The sequence below is a fragment of the Antechinus flavipes genome, chromosome 1 (genome assembly GCF_016432865.1).
Source record: "Antechinus flavipes isolate AdamAnt ecotype Samford, QLD, Australia chromosome 1, AdamAnt_v2, whole genome shotgun sequence".
NCBI lineage: Eukaryota > Metazoa > Chordata > Mammalia > Dasyuromorphia > Dasyuridae > Antechinus > Antechinus flavipes.
Window position 1 is genome coordinate 469,740,344 of NC_067398.1, and position 20,339 is coordinate 469,760,682.

The window sequence follows — 20,339 nt, forward strand, 5'->3', positions numbered from 1 at the left end:
CTTCTAAATCTCTAAAAAGAAGTAAGCAGGGAGGCTCTGAGATATTCCTATCACTGTTGGATTCTCCAGATAGGAACTAGAATGGTTCCCTTTCTCTCACCATCATCATAGCAACTCCCACAAGAAACAGATTTCTTTGTGTTCCCAAGCCTCTTATTCCTCTCTATTATTCTCTGGTCTCAAACTTTGTGGGCACTCACTTTTCAGGCCACAGATAACAGCTGAGCCCTCAGGGGATCTAAACAGGTATTGCCATTTCCAAAAATTAATATTGAATGAGTCATACATTTTGCAGTCAGCTGATTAACTTATTCCCTACTCCCTAGTCGGCTTAGGCCCAGAGTTTATTTGCAATTATTGAAGAATAATTATTGTTCATCACATTTAGCCTGTTCCACATTTATTCCCCCAAAATGAGCAAATATGTAGTCTGGGAAAGGTACAACTGGATTGATTTGCTAGCCCTCAAAACAAATGACCAAACTATATCAGATTATCAATAACTATCATGTAATACATTAAATGTTTTTGTTGGAGAAAATGCCTTAAGATATGGTTGGTGTGCTACAGCTAAGAAATTACCCTTTTAAATGGGAAATGCAAATGGAAAAAGTTTCATTTGCTAGTTTGAAGAAAAAATGAATAGAAAGTTGCTGGGGAGTCATGCTGAGCCTTTATTGCTGTTCATGTTAAATGAACCAAGAATCAATAGTTCATTTGAAGTACAATGGAGTTTCTCAGATGTCTTAGAAATTTCTGAAACCCACAGAATCATCTTATTCATTTTTTGCATGTATTAAAGAGTTTGTTCTTCAAACAGGAAGCAAATGAAAACACTGAATATTTATCTCAATGGGGTTTAAGTAATGTTCCTTTTTTTAAAAAAAAATCTAGTATTTACTAAATACAATTTACAATATGCTGTCTTGTGGACTACATGATATTTCTTATGAGGTCTACCAGTCACATCAATGACAAAATCTCCTGACATAAAAATAATATTAAAGCATCTGGGTATAAACTGACAAGCCAGGATCATAGGAGATTTCTCTGGGGCATCTTAGTCTTCAAAAGAAAATATGAATTCCTTGAGGGAAAGGATTGTTTTCATTTTATTTTTGTATCCTCAGCACTTAGCATAGAGTTTGACAAACAAGGGGTATTTTTAAAAATTTGCTTGTTGACTGATTCAATCAATGCCTAACATTGGGCTGCTATAAGAAGCATACTACTGGGGCAGCTAGATGGCACAGTGGATAGAGCACAAGCCCTGAAGTCAGGAAGACAAGTTCAAATCCAGCCTCAGACACTTAACACTTCCTTATTGTATGACCCTGGGCAAGTCACTTAACCCCAATTGTTTTATCAAAAAAAAAAAAAAAGAAAGAAGAAAGAAGAAGAAGAAGAAGAAGAAGAAGAAGAAGAAGAAGAAGAAGAAGAAGAAGAAGAAGAAGAAGAAGAAGAAGAAGAAGAAGAAGAAGAAGAAGCAGCAGCAGCAGCAGCAGCATACCCAAATCTTCCAAGGTTGAAAATAATAATGTAACAAACAACAACAACAATAATAGCAATGACACCCACATTTACACAAAGCTTTTAAGGTTTGTAAAGTGCTTTAAAAAGAACTCATTTTATCCTTACAACAAGCCTGGTAGGAAGAGGTTATTATTCTCCCCATTTTACAGATGAGGAAACTTAGGGAAATGAACGTTAAATAATTTGTCCAGAGTTATAGACCGAGAGATCTGTGGCTAGATTTGACTTGAGTTTTCCTGACTCCAGGCCTCGTGCTCTATTCACTGTGCCCCTTAGCTGAGGCTCCATGTACATGCTTCCTCCTTCATTCCTCTGGCTACCTTCCTATTGATAAATAAATGTTTACTTGGCATTTGCTATATGCTCAGCATATTAAAAGGTGCAATGGAAGATTCGGAAAATACGTGTACACACGTTTCTATGTGTGAGTACATGTATAACTCCTGTCCTCAAGGTGTTTTCAATCCTATTGGAAAAATAAAAACTAATAGGTAAAAATTTTCTCAGTGCCTCATTATCATGTGGAAGTAATTCTGGGACTTTAATAGCTGTTCCAGGAAAACATAAATTTTAATAGGTCTTATCAATCTAGAAAAGAACTGACAATGAAATAAATATGTCATGCTATCAACAGCTTATCCAAACTGAGAGAAGTTAATTACAAGAGGTTAGCAACCAAGCAATAGATTTTTCTTCAAACACAGCAATTCATGGATATTGTCTACTGAGGCTTAAGAATTCTGCAATCTTCATCTATCTGCACATCTATCTGCATTATGGAAAACACAGATATTATTAAGTGTTGAAATATGACAGAGAGATTAACACAAGTGCATATATACTTGAGTATTAATCATAAGGTAAAATCTAGAAGTATTATAGAAATTCAGATAAGGAGATAAGTGAGAGTTAGATCTGTCAGGGATGACATCCTTAAAAAGTAAAAATTGAGCTAGTTCTTGAAAACATGAGTTATAGATTTTAATAGGCAGAAAAAGGATGGGAGCATATTCTAAGATCTGGGAATGATATTAGTGAAGGCAGAGAGGACTGAAGGAATATTGGTATATTTGTGAAATAGTGAGGAGCTTGACCTTGCTGGAATGAAAGGTGTATGTTCAGAAATAGTAGGCAACAAGATAAATAGGATATAAAGGGATGGCAGGAGGCATTGAAGGCCAGGAAAAGATATTTATACCTGATGTACAATGAAATAGAATGCTTTCAATCATTTTTAAGCAGGACCATGATGCAAGGGAAATAAGTTTGGTAGTTAAGTTTAAGATCGATTACATGTAGGACAAATTGAAGGGTGCTTAGAGGAAAAGCTTTTGCAATCATCCAGTAATAAAGACAAGAATTAGGATAGTATTAATGTGAATGACTAAGTAGTGATACCTGGGAGGATCATTGCACAAGAAAAGCTGAAAAAGCTATTGAATTGAATTAGGGAATGCATGTAAGTAATGAGTGAACACTCGAAGTTGTTCTTGTTTTTTTTTTTTTTTTCTTTTAGCCTGATTCATTTCAATAATGTCACTGACAAATGAGGAATTTTGGGAAGTTAGTGGTTTTGTGCAAAGAGAATGTAATGGTAAATTCCTTTGGACATGTGTTGAGTTTAAGTTGACAGTAACATATCCAAGTGAAAATAATTTGCAGACTAGCAGCCATGATTTCTGATTGAGACAAACAGCCTAGAAATATTGATTTGGGTATTATGAACATAAAAGTAATGATTTGGGACAAAAAGAATGAATGAGATCCTCAAATGCATTGAAAAACATAGTAATCTTAATTTCAGAAGACCCAGATTTGAATCTATGACTCACTATTAGAAATTAAGAAAACTTGTACAGTAACTTAATTCTCTGGACCTAAGATATGTATCCTCATTTGTTAAACAAGGAGCTGGACAAGATGGCAAGTAAGGCATAGAGAAGAAAAATCAGATAAAAGAACAGCAGGACTTAGAACAATAACACTGGTATCAAAGCCCAACATATGTTAAGGCTTATAGTAAATCTAAGGACAAAAACAAAAACAAAATTTAAATTAGGGATAAGAGGAAAATATAGAAAGGGATAGTTCCACTACTTAGGAGAGTTAGGAAAATAACAATTGCAGAAAAATGAAGAAATATTTAACTTGTGGTGGAAGCAGTATCTTAAGTCTTTCTCCCCATGCAAATTAGGCTAATTTACCTTAAAAGGTATTGAAATTATCCTTGAGATTTCATTGGCTCAAGAAATCAGTACAGCTCCAGCCATTGACAAAGCTTCATGGCCCCCTGGGTACAGAATATCCAGAATAGCAAAAGCTAGAAACCTTCCCTGACCTCCCAGAGACCAATAGAATGAACACTAGAAAATTATATGATTTCATGCTTTATCTTGGATGAATACCTTTCCTATTACAAATTCTTCTCTTCCTCTACTAAGCAAACCTCCTTTTGTTAACTGTTGACATTACGAGTATCTTGTTTCATTCTTGTTTCAGACCTAATCTATTGGGGAACTGGACTGAGTCAATCCCAGTTATGGAGCTATTAATTGTTTTTGTATCCATATTAAGAATAATCTTTAGATGGGAAGGAAGACAATAAAAATGGTTCAAAGGGAATTGAAATCCAAGATAATTAAGGAGATGGAAAGTAAACACTAAAGGCTCTGTACAACTAGGTGGACTATGTGCCAAGGTATCAAAAGAAATAGTAAATAGGAAAGCTAAACCACTGAGATCTTTAATGAAATATGGTAAAAAGGAGACAAGCTAAAAGAGGCAAGTTCTCTATTTTTTTTTAAAGAACAGCATGAATTCTAGAAACAGTAGACCAATGAACTTAGACTCAATGGTAAAATTCTAGAATAGATTGCCAAATGAATTCCTTGTGAGCAACATGAATTAAAAACCATCCTGGAACCATTAAAAATATCAGACTATATATTTATCAAAAGTTCAAAGACAGAAAAAAAAAGTCTCATATTGTAGTGCCAATATATCCATTCCAGATAATTTTATAAAAATAAAGAACTAGAAACTAGGTAGAAATTCATGGATTTGGAGGGAGTGGTAAACAAATAAAATTTTTTATTGATAAATGTAATAGAATATTGTTGCTCCATAAGATAGTATGATTATGATTGATATATGAACTAATTCAGAGTGAGCAATATATATATATATATATGAAACAATGTAAGTAGAAAGGAAACAAAAGACCAAACAATGTGAACTGAACAGTAATTAAAGCCAAGTTAGCCCTTGAGAAAATGAATGTCCGTTGGAATCTTTACAAACTAACAAGTCATTAGAGTTGATGTTTTGGGCCAGAACCTGAAACAAGGTACTAAGTAGAACTAATTGATACAGTGCTTGTGTTTACACCTTTACTCACTGGAGTTCACAAGTATGGGAGATTCACAAAGTAAACTTTGTAACTTTGTGAATTCACACCTCCCTTGAAGCTCTTAGGGCCAGAAAGTACTCTGGGAGAAAACCCATAATCCCTCTCTCTGGTATATAAGAAGAAAGCAGAGACCCAGTGGGGAGAATTCAGCCAAATTACACGGAGAGGGGAGTATCAAGTCAGAAGAAGCCACAAGTCGGAGTTGAGCTAGAGCCAAGAGAGAATTACTTTGGAAGGCAAGAGAGACAGATTCTTCTTTGTGCCGGCTGGAGGCTGAAGAAATCAGAGGCTGAAGGATAAAACCTTTGGATTAGGAGACATTCGGGAGGGAGCTCTTGGAACCAAGCAAAGAGATAGGCCTCTTAGCTAATCGGGCTATATTGGAGATAATAAAAGATCTGAACTTTTATCACCTGGCTGCATTTGGGGTAATTATTGATCTGAACTGATACTAAGGCTGCCTCCAGAAAATCTCCTAGAGAAACCTTCTCTCGCAGAGAGAACTATTATATTAAAAAGAAGAAAATCACCACGCAGTAACAGACATTTTTGATAAGGCAACTTGCTAAGGAAAATGCTAATGAGGTTTGCAGAAGAATTATACTAGGATTGCACAAAGATACTCCTTTAGAGGAGCTCATAAGATGCTGTGCCATAGTGGGCACAAATGCCTTTTATAGCCAGGCTAAGATGCAGACTTCCCAAAATCCAAACATGGGAAGACAGGGTCCTTCTTGGCAAAAGAATTCTAGAGAAACTTGTAGATGTTTTCAGTGTGGAAAAGTTGGACATTTGAGAGCTCATTGTAGAAATGGAGATAGAATGAGAAGACAGGATGAGAGAAAACCCAAAACCCCATGTCCAAAATGTAACCAAGGCTTTCATTGGGCCTCTGAATGTAGATTGACCCAGAGAAGTGAGAGGCAGGGCCCAGCTCCAAAGTATCAATCAAAAGATAGGTGGGGCATGATAGCAGCTGAAGTTACACCCAGAGAGACTTTAGAAATTCAGGACTCTGATGTCATCAACCAACAGAAAAGCAATCAGGATTACAGTTGGGAAGAATACAGGCCTTTTAAAACAACAAGGCAATATCCAGTGCAAACAGCTCCAATGTAATTACCAGATGATGAGGAGAACTCCCCAAAGTGGTAAATAGAAGGGAATTAGATAGGTTAACTGCTTGGGAAAGAGGGTCTGCTTATATTTCCACAGGTGGAGAAGGAATCAGGTGGCTGACAATGAGACTGTTAAAAGAACTTTAAAATCTTCAGCTTTTAGTTCCTGAAAAAACAGCAACAATCATTGGATTTCGTGAGATGAAATAGAAAAAGAGAAAAACTTCAAAACAAAGGAGATTTAAGAAGCATCTGACACTGAAAGAGTATGGCTGACAATGAGACTGTTAAAAGAACTTTTAAAGTCTTCAGGAATCATTAGATTTCCTAACATAAGATGAGACTGTTTTAGTTCTTGAAAAACCAGCAAGAATCATAGGATTCCTTGAAATGAAAAATTGTTGATGAGACTTTTGCAGTACTTCAGAGCTTACGGGAACTATTGGATTCCTGGCATGTGAACTAATGGAAATCCTTTTGGACTATTTCTAGGACTTATGGACATGTGTAAATTCTCAGGTTGATTCATGTTATTTGTTACATTACTACTAGCCTGTGTTATATTGCTATGTGCTTATGTGTTTTTGTAATTGCAAGAATCATTGGACTTCTTGAGATGAAAAATTGTTGATGAGACTATTGCATTTTTTAAAATTTCATGTTGATTCATGTTATTTGTTACATTACTACTAGCCTGTGTTATATTGTTTATGTGCTTATGTAAATTATGTGTAATGCCTCCCATATTGATGAATTTATGTATACCATGTATATCTGTTTCAAATTCTGGCCCGTATTGATGGATTTATGTGTATCTGTTTCAAGTGAGCCTCTTCAGAAACTCCCTAATCTGATTTGATTTCCTATATCCTTTGGTGTTTTCATCTCCCTTCCTGAGGTGTCAGGGAAGGTGTGATCATCTTTTTTGGAGGGTTCTCACCTCCTTGAGAAGTCAGGGAGGTCATGACCACCCTATGTTCTAAAACAAAAGAAAGGGGGAAATGTCCTCTGCAAAGGTTGAGGATTCAGGGTGTGTATTTTGTCAGAACTGTGATTGCTTATTTGGAACTACGCTCAAAAAGTTATCAAATTGTGCATACCCTCTGATCCAGCAGTGTTATTACTGGGCTTATATCCCAAAGAGATTTTAAAGAAGGGAAAGGGACCTGTATGTGCAAGAATGTTTGTGGCAGGTCTCTTTGTAGTTGGCCAGAAACTGGAAACTGAGTGGATGCCCATCAATTGGAGAATGACTGAATAAATTGTGGTATATGAATATTATGTAATATTATTGTTATGTAAGAAATGACCAGCAGGATGATTTCAGAAAGGCCTGGAGAGACTTACACGAAGTGGATGCTGAGTGAAATGAGCAGGACCAGAAGATCATTATATACTTCAACAACAATATTATATGATAATCAATTCTGATGGACATGGCCCTCTTCAACAATGAGATGAACCAAATCAGTTCCAATAGAGCAGTAATGAATTGAACCAGCTACACCCAGAGAAAGAACTCTGGGAGATGACTATGAACCACCACATAGAATTCCCAGTCCCTTTATTTTTGTCCACCTGCATTTTTGATTTCCTTCATAGGCTAATTGTACAATATTTCAAAGTCCAATTCTTTTTGTACAGCAAAATAACTATTTGGGCATGTGTATACACACACACACACACACACACACACACACATATATATATTATACTTAACTTATACTTTAACATATTTAACATGTATTGGTCAACTTGCCATCTGGGGGAAAGGGTGGGGGGAAAGAGGAGAAAAGTTGGAACAAAAGGTTTTGCAATTGTCAATGCTAAAAAATTACCCATGCATATATCTTGTATATAAAAAGCTATTAAAAAAAAAAAAAACTGAAATGTGATTGCTTGCTTTTACCGAACTACCTTTTTTTCTTTATTCTTTTCTTCAAAGGGGCGATAGAAGAAGAAAGAACTTGTAGCAAATTCCTTCCCCTGCCCATTTTGGAACTTGTCCTGTGACCATTTTTGGTGACAATATGAAATTTAAAAAAAAAAAAAAACAGATATCCTCTAATTGACTCATTGTCCTGATTGGTTGCTGAGTCAGAACTGCATGGATATAAGAAAGAAGCATTTGTAAATCAGAGTTTTCTTCCTATGTCTACCAACCATGAGGATTATTCAGAATGAATCTGGAAAAGTATCCTAAGGAAATGGAAAATCCTTGTCTCTTATGGGGCCCATAGTTAGGCAAATCTATTCCTGGGACAAACTGCTTCTCTTTTCTTGTCATTTTGCCCCCCCATAATTTAGGTAATGGTAGAGCAATAATGAAATGGATAATCCAGATATTTTAGTAAGTTTCAGAAGATCTTTGGAGGTTAATAAGGCCAAAACTGTAGCATCCACTAAAGTAATCAATTGTAGATATAGCAGCAGCAGGGACACTTTAGTGCTAGGGGAGGAGTCAATTTAGGAGAGAGAGGGGCCAGCAAGAAAAAAATAATAATCATTCCTGTATCATGCTCAATAAAGGAAAAATGTATAATGACTAGGGATAGAATTTCCAGACTGTAATATGTCTTGACAGGGTTTACTAATAGCCTCCTAGTAGATTGTAAATTGAGTTTCTGAATCTCATTTAAATCATTTGCTAACATTGCTTTCTGTGTGGTAATAAAACAACATATCCTCTATCTAAATTATATAGTGCCCTAGGGACCTCTTTTATTTCCCCTTTCATTTGGAGACTTAGAAGCCCAAGTTGAAGACAACTAGAGCTCAAATAAAAATGTCCCTGGAATAACTGGGTTAGAAGTGATGAATCAATGAACATCAGAACTTGGCAGCTTACTTCCCTTACTGAGAATTCCACAATGGCAGATAAAGATCATGGGTTGATGCAGATTGCACACCTATGACCAGCTGACCAGTACCTAGCTAGTCGTGTGTGTGTGTGTGTGTGTGTGTGTGTATGTGTGTGTGTGTAATTGCTTTGTATAATCATGACATACAGACTTTTCCCTTTTAAAAAACGTTCTTAGTTGAACAGCTCAGGAGCATATTATTAAGGAACAGTGTCTTCTATTATCTATATGGATAAAATTATAAAGATGTGGAGTAAATTATATTACAGTTAATTGCTAGAGTACAAAAAGACATTGATAAACTGGAATGCTTCTAGGAAATGATCATCTGGATGGTGTTAATGCACTCAAAAATGTGCCACGAGATAATTGGTAGGAAAAAATTAAAGAAATATGGTACAGAAAAAATGAGATAACATCACATTCATAAATCCCAAGAAAGTAGTAATAGTAATAATCCAGACCTTCCCTCCAGAAATGTCTTATAGTCCAGCTCTAATATCAATCCTTAGTTCAAGAAGTAAACTGGAAGAGTTTACTCACCATAATGAAAGAAACCTCAAAATGAAAAGTCTGAGGAAGAATAGAGCCTAAATCCAGAGCTGCCAGCTCCAAGAGAAATTTTGCAAACAGCTAGAAAGAATTTTTTTCTCTTGAGACAATTGAGGTTAAGTGACTTGCCCAGGGTCACACAGCTAGGAAGTGTTAAGTGTCTAAGGCCAGATTTAAACTCTGGTCCTCCTGACTTCAGGGCTGGTGCTCTCCCATTGCACCACCTAACTATCCCCGGAAAGAATACTGAGGAATCACCATCAGATTCATATACAATTTTGCAGCCACTACTAAGATAAAGTGGACATTTTTTTATAAGATATTCCATAACATAAAGAATATGGGCTCACAAACAGGTATAACTTACTCAGAAAAAATATATCTATATAGTGCTATAGGGTGAGGTGGGGAAAGAGAGTAAAAAAGATCTTTATATTTCCACATTTTCTTGATGAAAACCATCATCATCATTAATGAATAATGATAGAAAACTAAACTGCTTATACTAAATATGGATAGATGATAGAGATGTACACTTTAATCACTATCATCATCAGAGTTTAGAAATGGAATACAATTAGAAAAGAGTGGTTCTGTTATGTCTTGATAATTTAAGGGAAAAAAATAGAAAGCAAGAGGACAGGGAAAATGTGAGTGGAGGGGAGGAAAGGGAAGTTTATGAAAAATTATCTCACATAAAGAGACTATATTCCTATATAAATAAGGATGAGGTTGCTGAAGAGGAGTGGCTGACACTTGAACCTTATTCTCATCTAAATGGAATAAAATTTAATTAAAAAATAAAAATATAGAAAGTCGAATATGGCTAAGACTATTAAAGTAGTATGGATATTAAAGCTTAAGATATAAAAAATACTTATAATACCTAAACACAAGAACACACACAATTGAATGTTTAAAAGAAAGTTGCTTTTAAATCAATGTATTGAACCTTTTTTACTTAATAAAAATCACAAAGGTGTTTACAAATACATACATGGCAAGGACTTCTTGTTAGGTCTGTTAATAGCTATTTCTTTACAGGAATCTCCATCATCTTCATTCTCAGTTATCCAACAATCAACTATGAGGGAAAACACCTCACCAGTGGCTATTTCTTCCATTTTAATTTCTTCCAAATACCAACCAGGATCCTTTCCACTATTGTCATGTTCAATTCGTATTTTATACAATTCGCCAACATCTCTAAGATTAATCTGAAAAAAAAAAATAAAGTTATACTTAAACCAATCATTTCTTTTTGATCTATAAATAATATTCTCTTTGTGTTATTATTTTTAGTCTAGAAATTCATTTTCAATTTCAAACACCAAAATCTCTACTATTTCAGCAATAGTTTCTCACATGGAGTTTAAAATGTGGAGTATGATGCTACATATAATAAATTATGGCACTTGGAAGTTTAGTTTCAAAGAAACAGCCCTCAAACATAGTTTGACAATAGATAGATGTAATGGATAGCTCTTCAGCTGTTATTAGATTGCATTTTGTGTCATGTGAAGTATTATTTTGCAAAATAAATTTACTACCGTTATTATTAGGATGAAAATAATCAATCTTATCAAACCACTGAAACACTGAGTGGACTTCTTATTTTAACAAGGTGATTTCTGGCTCTTTGTGATGCCTAGCTCTAGTAGATTATGAGTATGGCTGAGTCATATTTTCTAGCTTAATAATATTTAGGTAATCCAAGTCTTTTTTTGCTGATTTAAGTAGTGATAACTGACCATAAACTCTAGCCATAATATATAAAATGTTCTGAAGCATCTGTGGAAATTGTAATTTAAGAAATTCTAAGTCTAAAAACTAAACTGGACCCACCCAACTTGCTGGACCTTTAGAAAAAGGTATAATTGGAAAAAATCCTTATCATATCTATCATCTTTCTAAATACTAGACATTAAATCTGAAAACAATTAAAGTCTTAGGAAAACCAGCTGGGAATAACAGTCACTTAGTAAAATTGCTAATTTATGTTAACTTTCTTTTTATTTTACATTGGAGAGCAAATTATTTTGTTTGCTTTTTAAAAGCATTTTGTTTTGATCATCTTTCTCAGGGATGAGAATGTTTAGAATGGGTGATCATGTATTATTTCTATCATCCATGTTTTCCATTGTTCTGTTCTTGTCTCCTCTGAGAAATTTGCTATTTTTAATTGGTTCAATATCTAGAAAAGTGGTTATTATCAAAATATCCACTTATTTAATTCATTTTTCCTCTCTTCTTTTCAATCTAAAAAATTCTATCACTTGTTTTTTTTTTCCCAACTTTGCTTCATATATTTTTTATTTGGAATCTTGCGCTCTAAAAATATCTTTCTTTGTAATCTTCAATCTTTCTATTTAGCTAACTAGAATCATACTTATGTATTCCAATCTCCAAAATATCATTTTGGTGGATTGGAGACAGGAAAATCCCATGTATTTCTTGATCTCAAAAATTATTTTCTGAGAAACTTGAGCATATAGTAGCTAGATAAAAACTAAGAAATAATCATTAAAATTGAATAACTTGAATTCAATTCACATTTCCATCCCACTAAAGATTACTGCCATCAGCTGGTTATATTATTTTCTGACATCTGTATTTTTCTGACAAAGGAATCACCACATTCAGATTATAATACCTCATTTTCCTATGTCTTATATGAAAAAATAGAATTTAAGTGAATGAAGTTGAGAGAATCATTCAGAGCAGAACAAGTATACACAAAAGAAATTTATGATGAGGTTGGCACAATTTTGAAAGTATCAAGGATTAGATGAAAAAGATGTTTGAAAAGGAAAAATATGCCAAATGACTGAGTGAAAAATCCTGGCTAGTTTATAACTACAAATAAAATGCAATTGAGAAAATACCAATGACTACCTTCTCATATATATTTATTTAGCAAACTTTATGTAAATGACTTAAACATGTATTGAATGAATCCATGTTGAAAATATGAAAAAAGAACAAATGAGCCCTTGGAAATTAATTCTTTTTTTCTACATTTGACCATATTTTCATAGTCCCATAACTGATCTGTTTGTTGATTCAAAAAAAAATTGACCTATTAGAGCAAAATTTAATCTTAAATGCTTTCTTCTAACAAGTTATCTCCCATTTATATGTCAAAATCATACAAGATTCCTTGACAGATGCAACCATAGAATTAACTCTATAAAGTGATTCTCTAATCATTAAAAATAAGGGAAACATCAAAGATATCTGATAATTTTGTGAAGGATATCCTATAAAGTGTCCAAATAAATATTTTTCAATTACAAGTTCTTCCTCAAGTGCTCCCATTCCTATGTAATATTTTGTTGACTGCATTGTAATGCTTAAGGGACTTCTCAAGAAACCATATCTTCAAAAAAATCACTCTAATAATCTATATCAAAATCAAAAGGATAAAAAATGTGCACTGTCTAGGCTGGATCATACAACAGAATAGTCATGCAATTAGTTTATCATTGTATATTTTGGACAAGCATCGAAGATGTGAAATGAGTTAGACTATTTTTGAGCATTGTTTCATATAGATATCTCTAATCCTTGGTCTTAAAAGTATATGAAAAAACAAAGGAAAAGACAGAAAGGTCAAATTTAAGTAAGAAAGTGAGTTAGATTGCACTGAAAAAATAATCCACTGCTAGCAATGATCAAAAACTGTATCCAACACAAAATCACAGTCTCCCTTTCCCTCACCCCCCACTTTTTTTTAAACACTGTGGAATATTGATAGCTGAAAAGCACAGACACTACCATGTCTTTAAAAAAAATGAAAACTTTGGATTACTCAAAGAGCAAAGAAGTTCATGGACAATATAAGCAGTCTTTCTGTGTCCAGACCCTACAACAATGCTTTACAATTAGTATGTCATTAATAAATGATTATTGAACTGGATTGAATTGGAAGCCAGTTAAAAAATATAGTAAGAATGAAGAATAACAGTTAGATACCACTTGAGTACTTCACACTCATATCCCTAGAACATTAAAATGAACCAGAATGTGTGTTAAATATTGAGTTTATCTTTTATGGAAGATCATATAATGGTAGACTTAAAACTGAAAGGGATGTCAGAAGTTACCTAATCCAGTTCTCTATATTTAGCTGGTGATGTAATTGAAGCCCAGAGAGGTTAAGGGATATTGTTACCCAATGTCATATAGAAAGCATAATTTATGTTTTGAACCCGTCTTTTAATTCCAGATCCAGTATTTTTGTCCACTATACCACAGAAGTCAATAAAAAGCATACAGGTTAAGAGAAAATGGATGAATTGCTATCCATCCCACTTGCATTAAGTGACCATATTAAATGAAAATATGATCCAAAGAAGTGTTAGATTTTTTTCCCCTCCTAAAGCCTCATTATTCTTCAGAAAGTAATCATATCTAGTACCAGATCTATTGATTCTCTTGAATCTGAATTTTTCACTTGCATATGAGATGAAGTCTTTCATTTTTCTCAAAAAAAAAATACTTCTAAGACTTCTTAAACCCATATTGTTTCTGAAATTGTTAGGAACTTCTTTTTTATTTTCAATGAAATCTTGAACAATTATTTTTTTTTCCTTTGGTTGGTTTTTTGGTAAAAAGAAGGTGTTAATAAATACTACTGTTAATATGATCATGGAAAAGATTTCATTAGGAAAGGATGGAATAAATTCTGCCCTGTCTGAGAAATAGAAATGATTAAAAAATGAAGACTATGGAAAGAGTTGAGAAAGCACAGAATAGGTCAATTCACTCCCAAGTCAACAATAATTCATCTAAGAGGCATTATTAAGTCCTCTGGGTTACAGGAAATCACCTTTCTCCAAAGTGTATTTTTTGTCAATAGAAATATCCCCTGGATTGTTTTAGGGAGGTAATCTAACTCTAGCATATGTTAAAAACAAAAACAATGCTGATTGTGTTGTATAAAATGTCAATAATCTAGGCAACAATGCTGCTCACACAAAATATGTGGTGAATCTGGAAGACTGTAGAATGTCAACAAGAAATCACAATTTCATGAAATTTACATGAAATTTAGGTTCATTGCAAAAGAAATGAACGTGCATATGGAACACAAAGCCAGAAGAAAGCTCCACAATCCTTACTGAAATTTACATATTTATGACAAGCTGGACAAGGAGGGTTAAGGGAGGTGATTTCCAGAAATCTCCTCTTCCTCCATAGAAATGCCTTTTTGTGGCATGGGAAGGGGATTGTAGCATAAAGGTTGGAAAAGGACAAAACTCTATCCAAAGGGGAGGAGCAAGGAAATGACAAAAACAACTTTTTCCCCTGGGGATAGGAATAGGGAAGAATATAATGACAGGAGGGTCTCCTAATCTGCAAGGGACCCAGTTGCACAAGCAATTTCCTAGTCTAGCAGAGACTAAGTAGAGCCTGTCTCGTAGTCACATAGAGAATCCATCTTAACATGCAAACAAAATAGTGTTTTGGAGTGGAAGGAAGGGCAAGGGCGAGAGTAGTTCTTGAAATAATAAGGACTTCTTTCATACTCTGGGTCCTAAAAACAAACAAACAAACAAAAAAACTCTATAATATAACAAGTACAACTAAAATAATCTAGCCCAGAGATTCACACATTGGGGAAAAAAAAACAAAAAACAAACAAACAAAAAAAAACAAACAAACAAACTACTATATCACTGAAACAAAAGTGACCCGAAAATTTAGTTACGTGCTAGAGAAAGGTCTTCATGCACCCATTTTTCATGGCAAAGATAGAATGATTTACCATTTGCTTTTCCGGTTCATTTTATAGATGAAAGAAGTGGGGCAAAGAGGATTAAGTGATCTGCCCAGGTTCACAGGACAGAATTTTCATTCATTACGCCATCTGGCTGCCCCTTCACCACCTCTCCCTTCCTTATTTATGCCTTTCTCCTCCAAGCTCAAACCCTGAGATCCCAAGCCGTACTTTCCAAACCCATTTTCCTCTCCCGAGTACAACTCCGCAGGCTATCTCTTTCTGGTCTGCTCTTTGGGCTCCTGCTTGTCAGCTTCTGACTGAAGTGGTTGGTGTTGGAGTTGAGGGCATCTACAAGGGGCTGCCTCGCAAGGCGTCTGCACCAGAGGTCACCTCCACAACAACTCGCCTTGGTATTTACACTGTTCTCTTCCACCACCTGCCTAGGGCAGACGGGATACCCCAGATCTGCATGACAGCAGGCGCCATTCAGACCTCTTGGGAGGGTCTTCTGCATTTGTCCTGATTCTTATGACAGCTGATGGTAGGTTGCCCTAGGATCAGCAAGCTCAGAGGTTACAAGATTATTTTTGCATTCTTGAGGATTACTCAGGAAGAGAGGTCTTCATCCATGGAGGGGTTGTATCCTTATGGTGTCAAGACCTATTGTTTTCAAGGATATCTAGCTTCCTATCTTTCAGAGGCTAAACACCTTCCCATAGCTTCAGGTTACTTCCGCTGAGAAATTTTTTCTGACATTTCTATGCCAGCATGATTAGTGAGCTGGTCACCACAACAATCTCTACCTGTGGATATTGTTAATACCAGGATCCAGAATATGCAGATGATTGACAGAGAGCCATAGTATAAGAATGGATGCGATGTGCTACTGAAGGTCATTCAATAAACAGGTTCACAATTTACTCTACCCGGCTGACACATTGTCATCACCTTTATATTCTTGGAGCAATTAAACAAAGTCTACAGAGAAGTTCTTTCCCAGTAATTGAGGAGTCCCAAATGTGCCTGAGGACCAGCAAGACAAGGCTTTCAGGAATTGAGAGGTGAAAGGTCCCCAGCACCCCATGATCCCATGAGCTGTGCCTCAATCGTCCATGTCCTTACCATAAATTCATTTTCAAAAGGGGATATATGGATTCTGTGCCCCCTCCCTTTTTATTTATTTCTAGCAGCTTCTTCACTTTTCCTCCAATTCCCACTACATGGATTTCTACTGATTTAAAGGACTTTGGATTTTAAAAGACTGCTAATCTCATTGGTCACACTTGATAATAATAATAATAATGATATGAAATTCCTATAGTCCTATAAAGGAATAAAATAAAAATATTTTAAATGTTTTAGCTTTCCAATCAAATTTTTTAAAATTTATTGGTAAAATGACAAAAATTGAAGAATTCTCAAAACTGAATTTTCTATTTCCCAATATAGATTCTAGGAAGATTTCTAAGATCAACAATACAAACTCCTTTAAGTTTGTCAACTTTGTCAACTCAACAAACACATATATATATATATATATATATATATATATAAACATATATAGCATATGCATATATAATATAATATGCACACACATATATAACATATATATTACTGAATGTGCAGAAATATGTGTTGGAATTCAGAGAGAAATAAGATTCTATCCCTGTCTTCAAGGAGTTTGTCCTTTAGTAGAGAAAAATAAAGATACACAAATAACCATAATGCAAAATAAAATATATTAAGTCCATAAGGAAGATAAATGCAAAATGTTATGAGTTTTACATAAAGAAAGTATTTCTTACTGTGGGATAATGAAAGGCATTACAAAGTGGCATTTAAACTGTATCAGGAGGGATTCCAATACATGGAGATAATAGAATCAATATAGTTAGGGTTTCCAAAATTCTTCTTGCAGTTTTAAACTATTAAAGATTAATTCATATTTGGAACAATTTACATTTTATTGTATGTTCACAAAACAAGTTTCAGGAAGAAATTGATAAGGAAAACAAAATGTTTCTCTATTTGAAATGTGTTCCAGGAAAAGGTAGAAATGTATTATTTATATGTACTAATTAGTTGGTGCCACGCATAGATTAATCTTGTTAATAATATCTGTTCTAGAAAACAAAAGATAAATATATATTAATTTGCCTATCTTGATGCTAGAAATTAGTCATATTCTTGTACTTTAAAAAGAAAATATTCCTCCAAAATTTCATCATTTTTCCAATAAATTATAAAGAGTTTGTTTCAAAATGCTGTTTGTTTTTTAAACAATTTTATATTCCACATATCATTCTTGTAAGTTTGAAAATTATTTGAAGAGACAGGTGGTCATCCTAAGGAAATTAAAAGATTAAGGAATAAATTTCCTTTGTTTTTTGCAGAGGGTAAGACCAAATAAAAGATATAGAATATCACAAAAGATAAAATTAATAATTTTGATTATATAAAATTGAAAAGTGTTTTTTTTAACAAAACCAACAGATTTAAAATTAGGAAAGAACTAGAGAAAGTTTTGCAGAAAGTTTCTGATAAAGGTCTCATATCCAAAATATAGATGAAACTGATTCAAATTTTAAAAAACAAGAGGCATTACCTAATCTATAGATGTTTAAATGATTTAAACGGACAGTTCTCGTGGAAATCCAAGCAATTAGCCATAGAGAAATGCTCTAAATCACTAATAATAAGAGAATGTAAATTAAATAAATGCTCCATCCTCACATAGGTGAAGATTACAAATAAGATAATAACAAATATTGGAGAGGCAATCAAGACAATAGATACATTAATGCCAGAGGCAGTTGTGACACATTGGATAAAGTATGGGCTTGGAGCCAGAAAGATCTGAATTCAGATTTGAACTAAGACAATGCTAACTGTGTGACCCTGGCAAGTTACTTATTTTCTGTTTGCCTCAGTTTTCTCAAACTTACTTGCTACCCTACAGGAATGTTGAAAGGATCATTTGAGGTTTTGTGAAAAGTGTCTAATACAGTACCCAGCATATAGAAGATGTTACATTAATGTGTATTTCCTTTCCTTTTCTCTTTCCCTAATGCACTGTTTGGTAGAATTGTAAACTATTCCTAGGACTCTGGAAAACAATTTGGCTCTTCTTTGACCCAGAAATCCCACCACTTAGCCCATATAAAAAAAAAAAAAAGATCTAAAAGATCAAAATGAAGATTAAAAAAAATAGGAAAGAGATCTAGTTGTACTAAACATATTTCATAACTTTGTATAGTAGCAATAAACTAGAAAATAAAGAAATAACTATCTATTAGGTAATGACCAAATCATTTATGTCATATGAAGGCAATCAAATATTATTGTACTGCAAGAAAGGCAAAAATAGATCATTTGAGAGACCACAACTCTCAAAATATCTTCTGGAGGCTTCTGGAGGTCTACCTGAAAACATGAATTAAAAAAAAAAAAGATTCTAAACATCATCTTGCAAGATATTATCAAGGAAAAGTGTCTTGATATTCTGGAACCAGAGATTAAATTAGAAATTGAAAGGTTCCACTAATCACTTCCTGAAAGAGGATATTACAACTAAATCCTAAATCAAGGAGAAAATACTGCAAGCATCCAGAAAGAAACAATTGAAATATAGTAGAGTCACAATCAGGATAACACAAAATTTACTACCTTCTACATTAAAGAATCAGAGGGCTTGGAAAATATTCCAGAGAGCAATGGAGCTAGGATTACAACCAAGATTCTAGTACCCAGAAAAACTGAGTACAATCCTTCAGGGGTAAAGGTGCATATTCAGTGAAATAGAGGACTTTAAAAAATTTATGATGAAAAGACCAGAGCTGAATAGAAAATTTGACTTTCAAATACAGGACTCAGGAGAAACATGAGGTAATCAGGAAAAAGAAATCATAAGATACTTAATATAAGTTACATTCATAGGAGGATGATACATGTAACTCATAAGAACTTTCTCATTATTATAAGTTAAAAAGATTACATATAGACAGAGGGCACAGTTGTGAATAATATGAAGGGATAATATCTAAAAACAATGAAATTAAAAGCTGAGAGAAGAATGTATTGGAAAAAAATGGAAAGAGAGAAATGGAGTGGTGTAAATTATCTGCCATTAAAGAGACAATGGAAGAAAAGAGAGGGAGGGGAGGGAGAGAGTGAAACTTGCTCTTACCAGAAGTGACCCAAAGAAGAAATAAGACACACACTTCATAGGGATATAGAAATCTATTTTACGCTGCAGAAGAGTAGGAGAGAAGAGAAAGAGGAGAGTCAGAGCAAAACACTTTTGGGGAAAGACAAGGTGAGAGGAGAGAGAATAGAATAAATGAATGGGAAGTACAGTTAGAAATAGTAATTGTGAGAAAAAAAATGTAGCAAGTTTATCTAATAAAGGTCTCATTTCTTAAATACATAGGAAATCAAGTCAAATGTATTAAAAATGTCTATTCCCCAAATGATAAGTGATCATAAAATATGACCTATTCCTAAAGGACTATAAAATTATACTTACTCTTTGATCTTACTATACCACCACTAGGCATGTATCCCCAAAGAGATTTTTTTTTAGAAAGGTAAAGGACCTATATGTACAAAAATATCTATAGAAGCTCTTTTTTCAGGGCAAAGAATTGGAAATTGAGGGAATGCCCATCAATTTGGGAATGGCTGAATAAACTGTGGTGTGGAATTATGATAGAATTCTATTGGTCTATAGAAAAAATAATGAGCAGGATGCTTTCAGAAAAACCTAAAAAATTCTTCATGAGCTCATGCAAAGTGAAATGTACTATGTGCAAAGTAATAACAATCTTGGGTGATGATAAACTATGGATGACTTTGCTATTCTCAGACATACAATGATTCAAGACTACTGTGAAGGACTTTATGATGAAAAATGCTATTCATGCTCAGGAAAATAACTTTGTCTGAATGCAGATTGAAGCATCCATTTTTTTCCTGTTTTTTTTTTGGGGGGGGGAATCTGTTTTCTTTCTCAACATGACTTTTATAGAAATATTTTGCATAATTTCACATGTGCCTTCTTGTAGAGGACATCAGATATTGGGGAACTCTGAGAAAATTATACTTGAAGCAAAGATACAGCAGGGTGTTAACTCAGTGTGATT

The 20,339-nt window shown here is 34.1% G+C and overlaps 1 protein-coding gene across 1 annotated transcript in view; it reads right to left on the reverse strand.

Annotated features, from left to right (window-relative positions):
* Nucleotides 1–20,339, reverse strand: part of LOC127546725 (lipoxygenase homology domain-containing protein 1-like) — a 407,210-nt gene that overhangs the window by 105,103 nt on the left and 281,768 nt on the right. Inside the window, exon 26 of the mRNA XM_051973697.1 lies at nt 10,471–10,690. Coding sequence (XP_051829657.1) covers nt 10,471–10,690 — 220 coding nt within the window. The remainder of the gene's footprint in view (nt 1–10,470; nt 10,691–20,339) is intronic.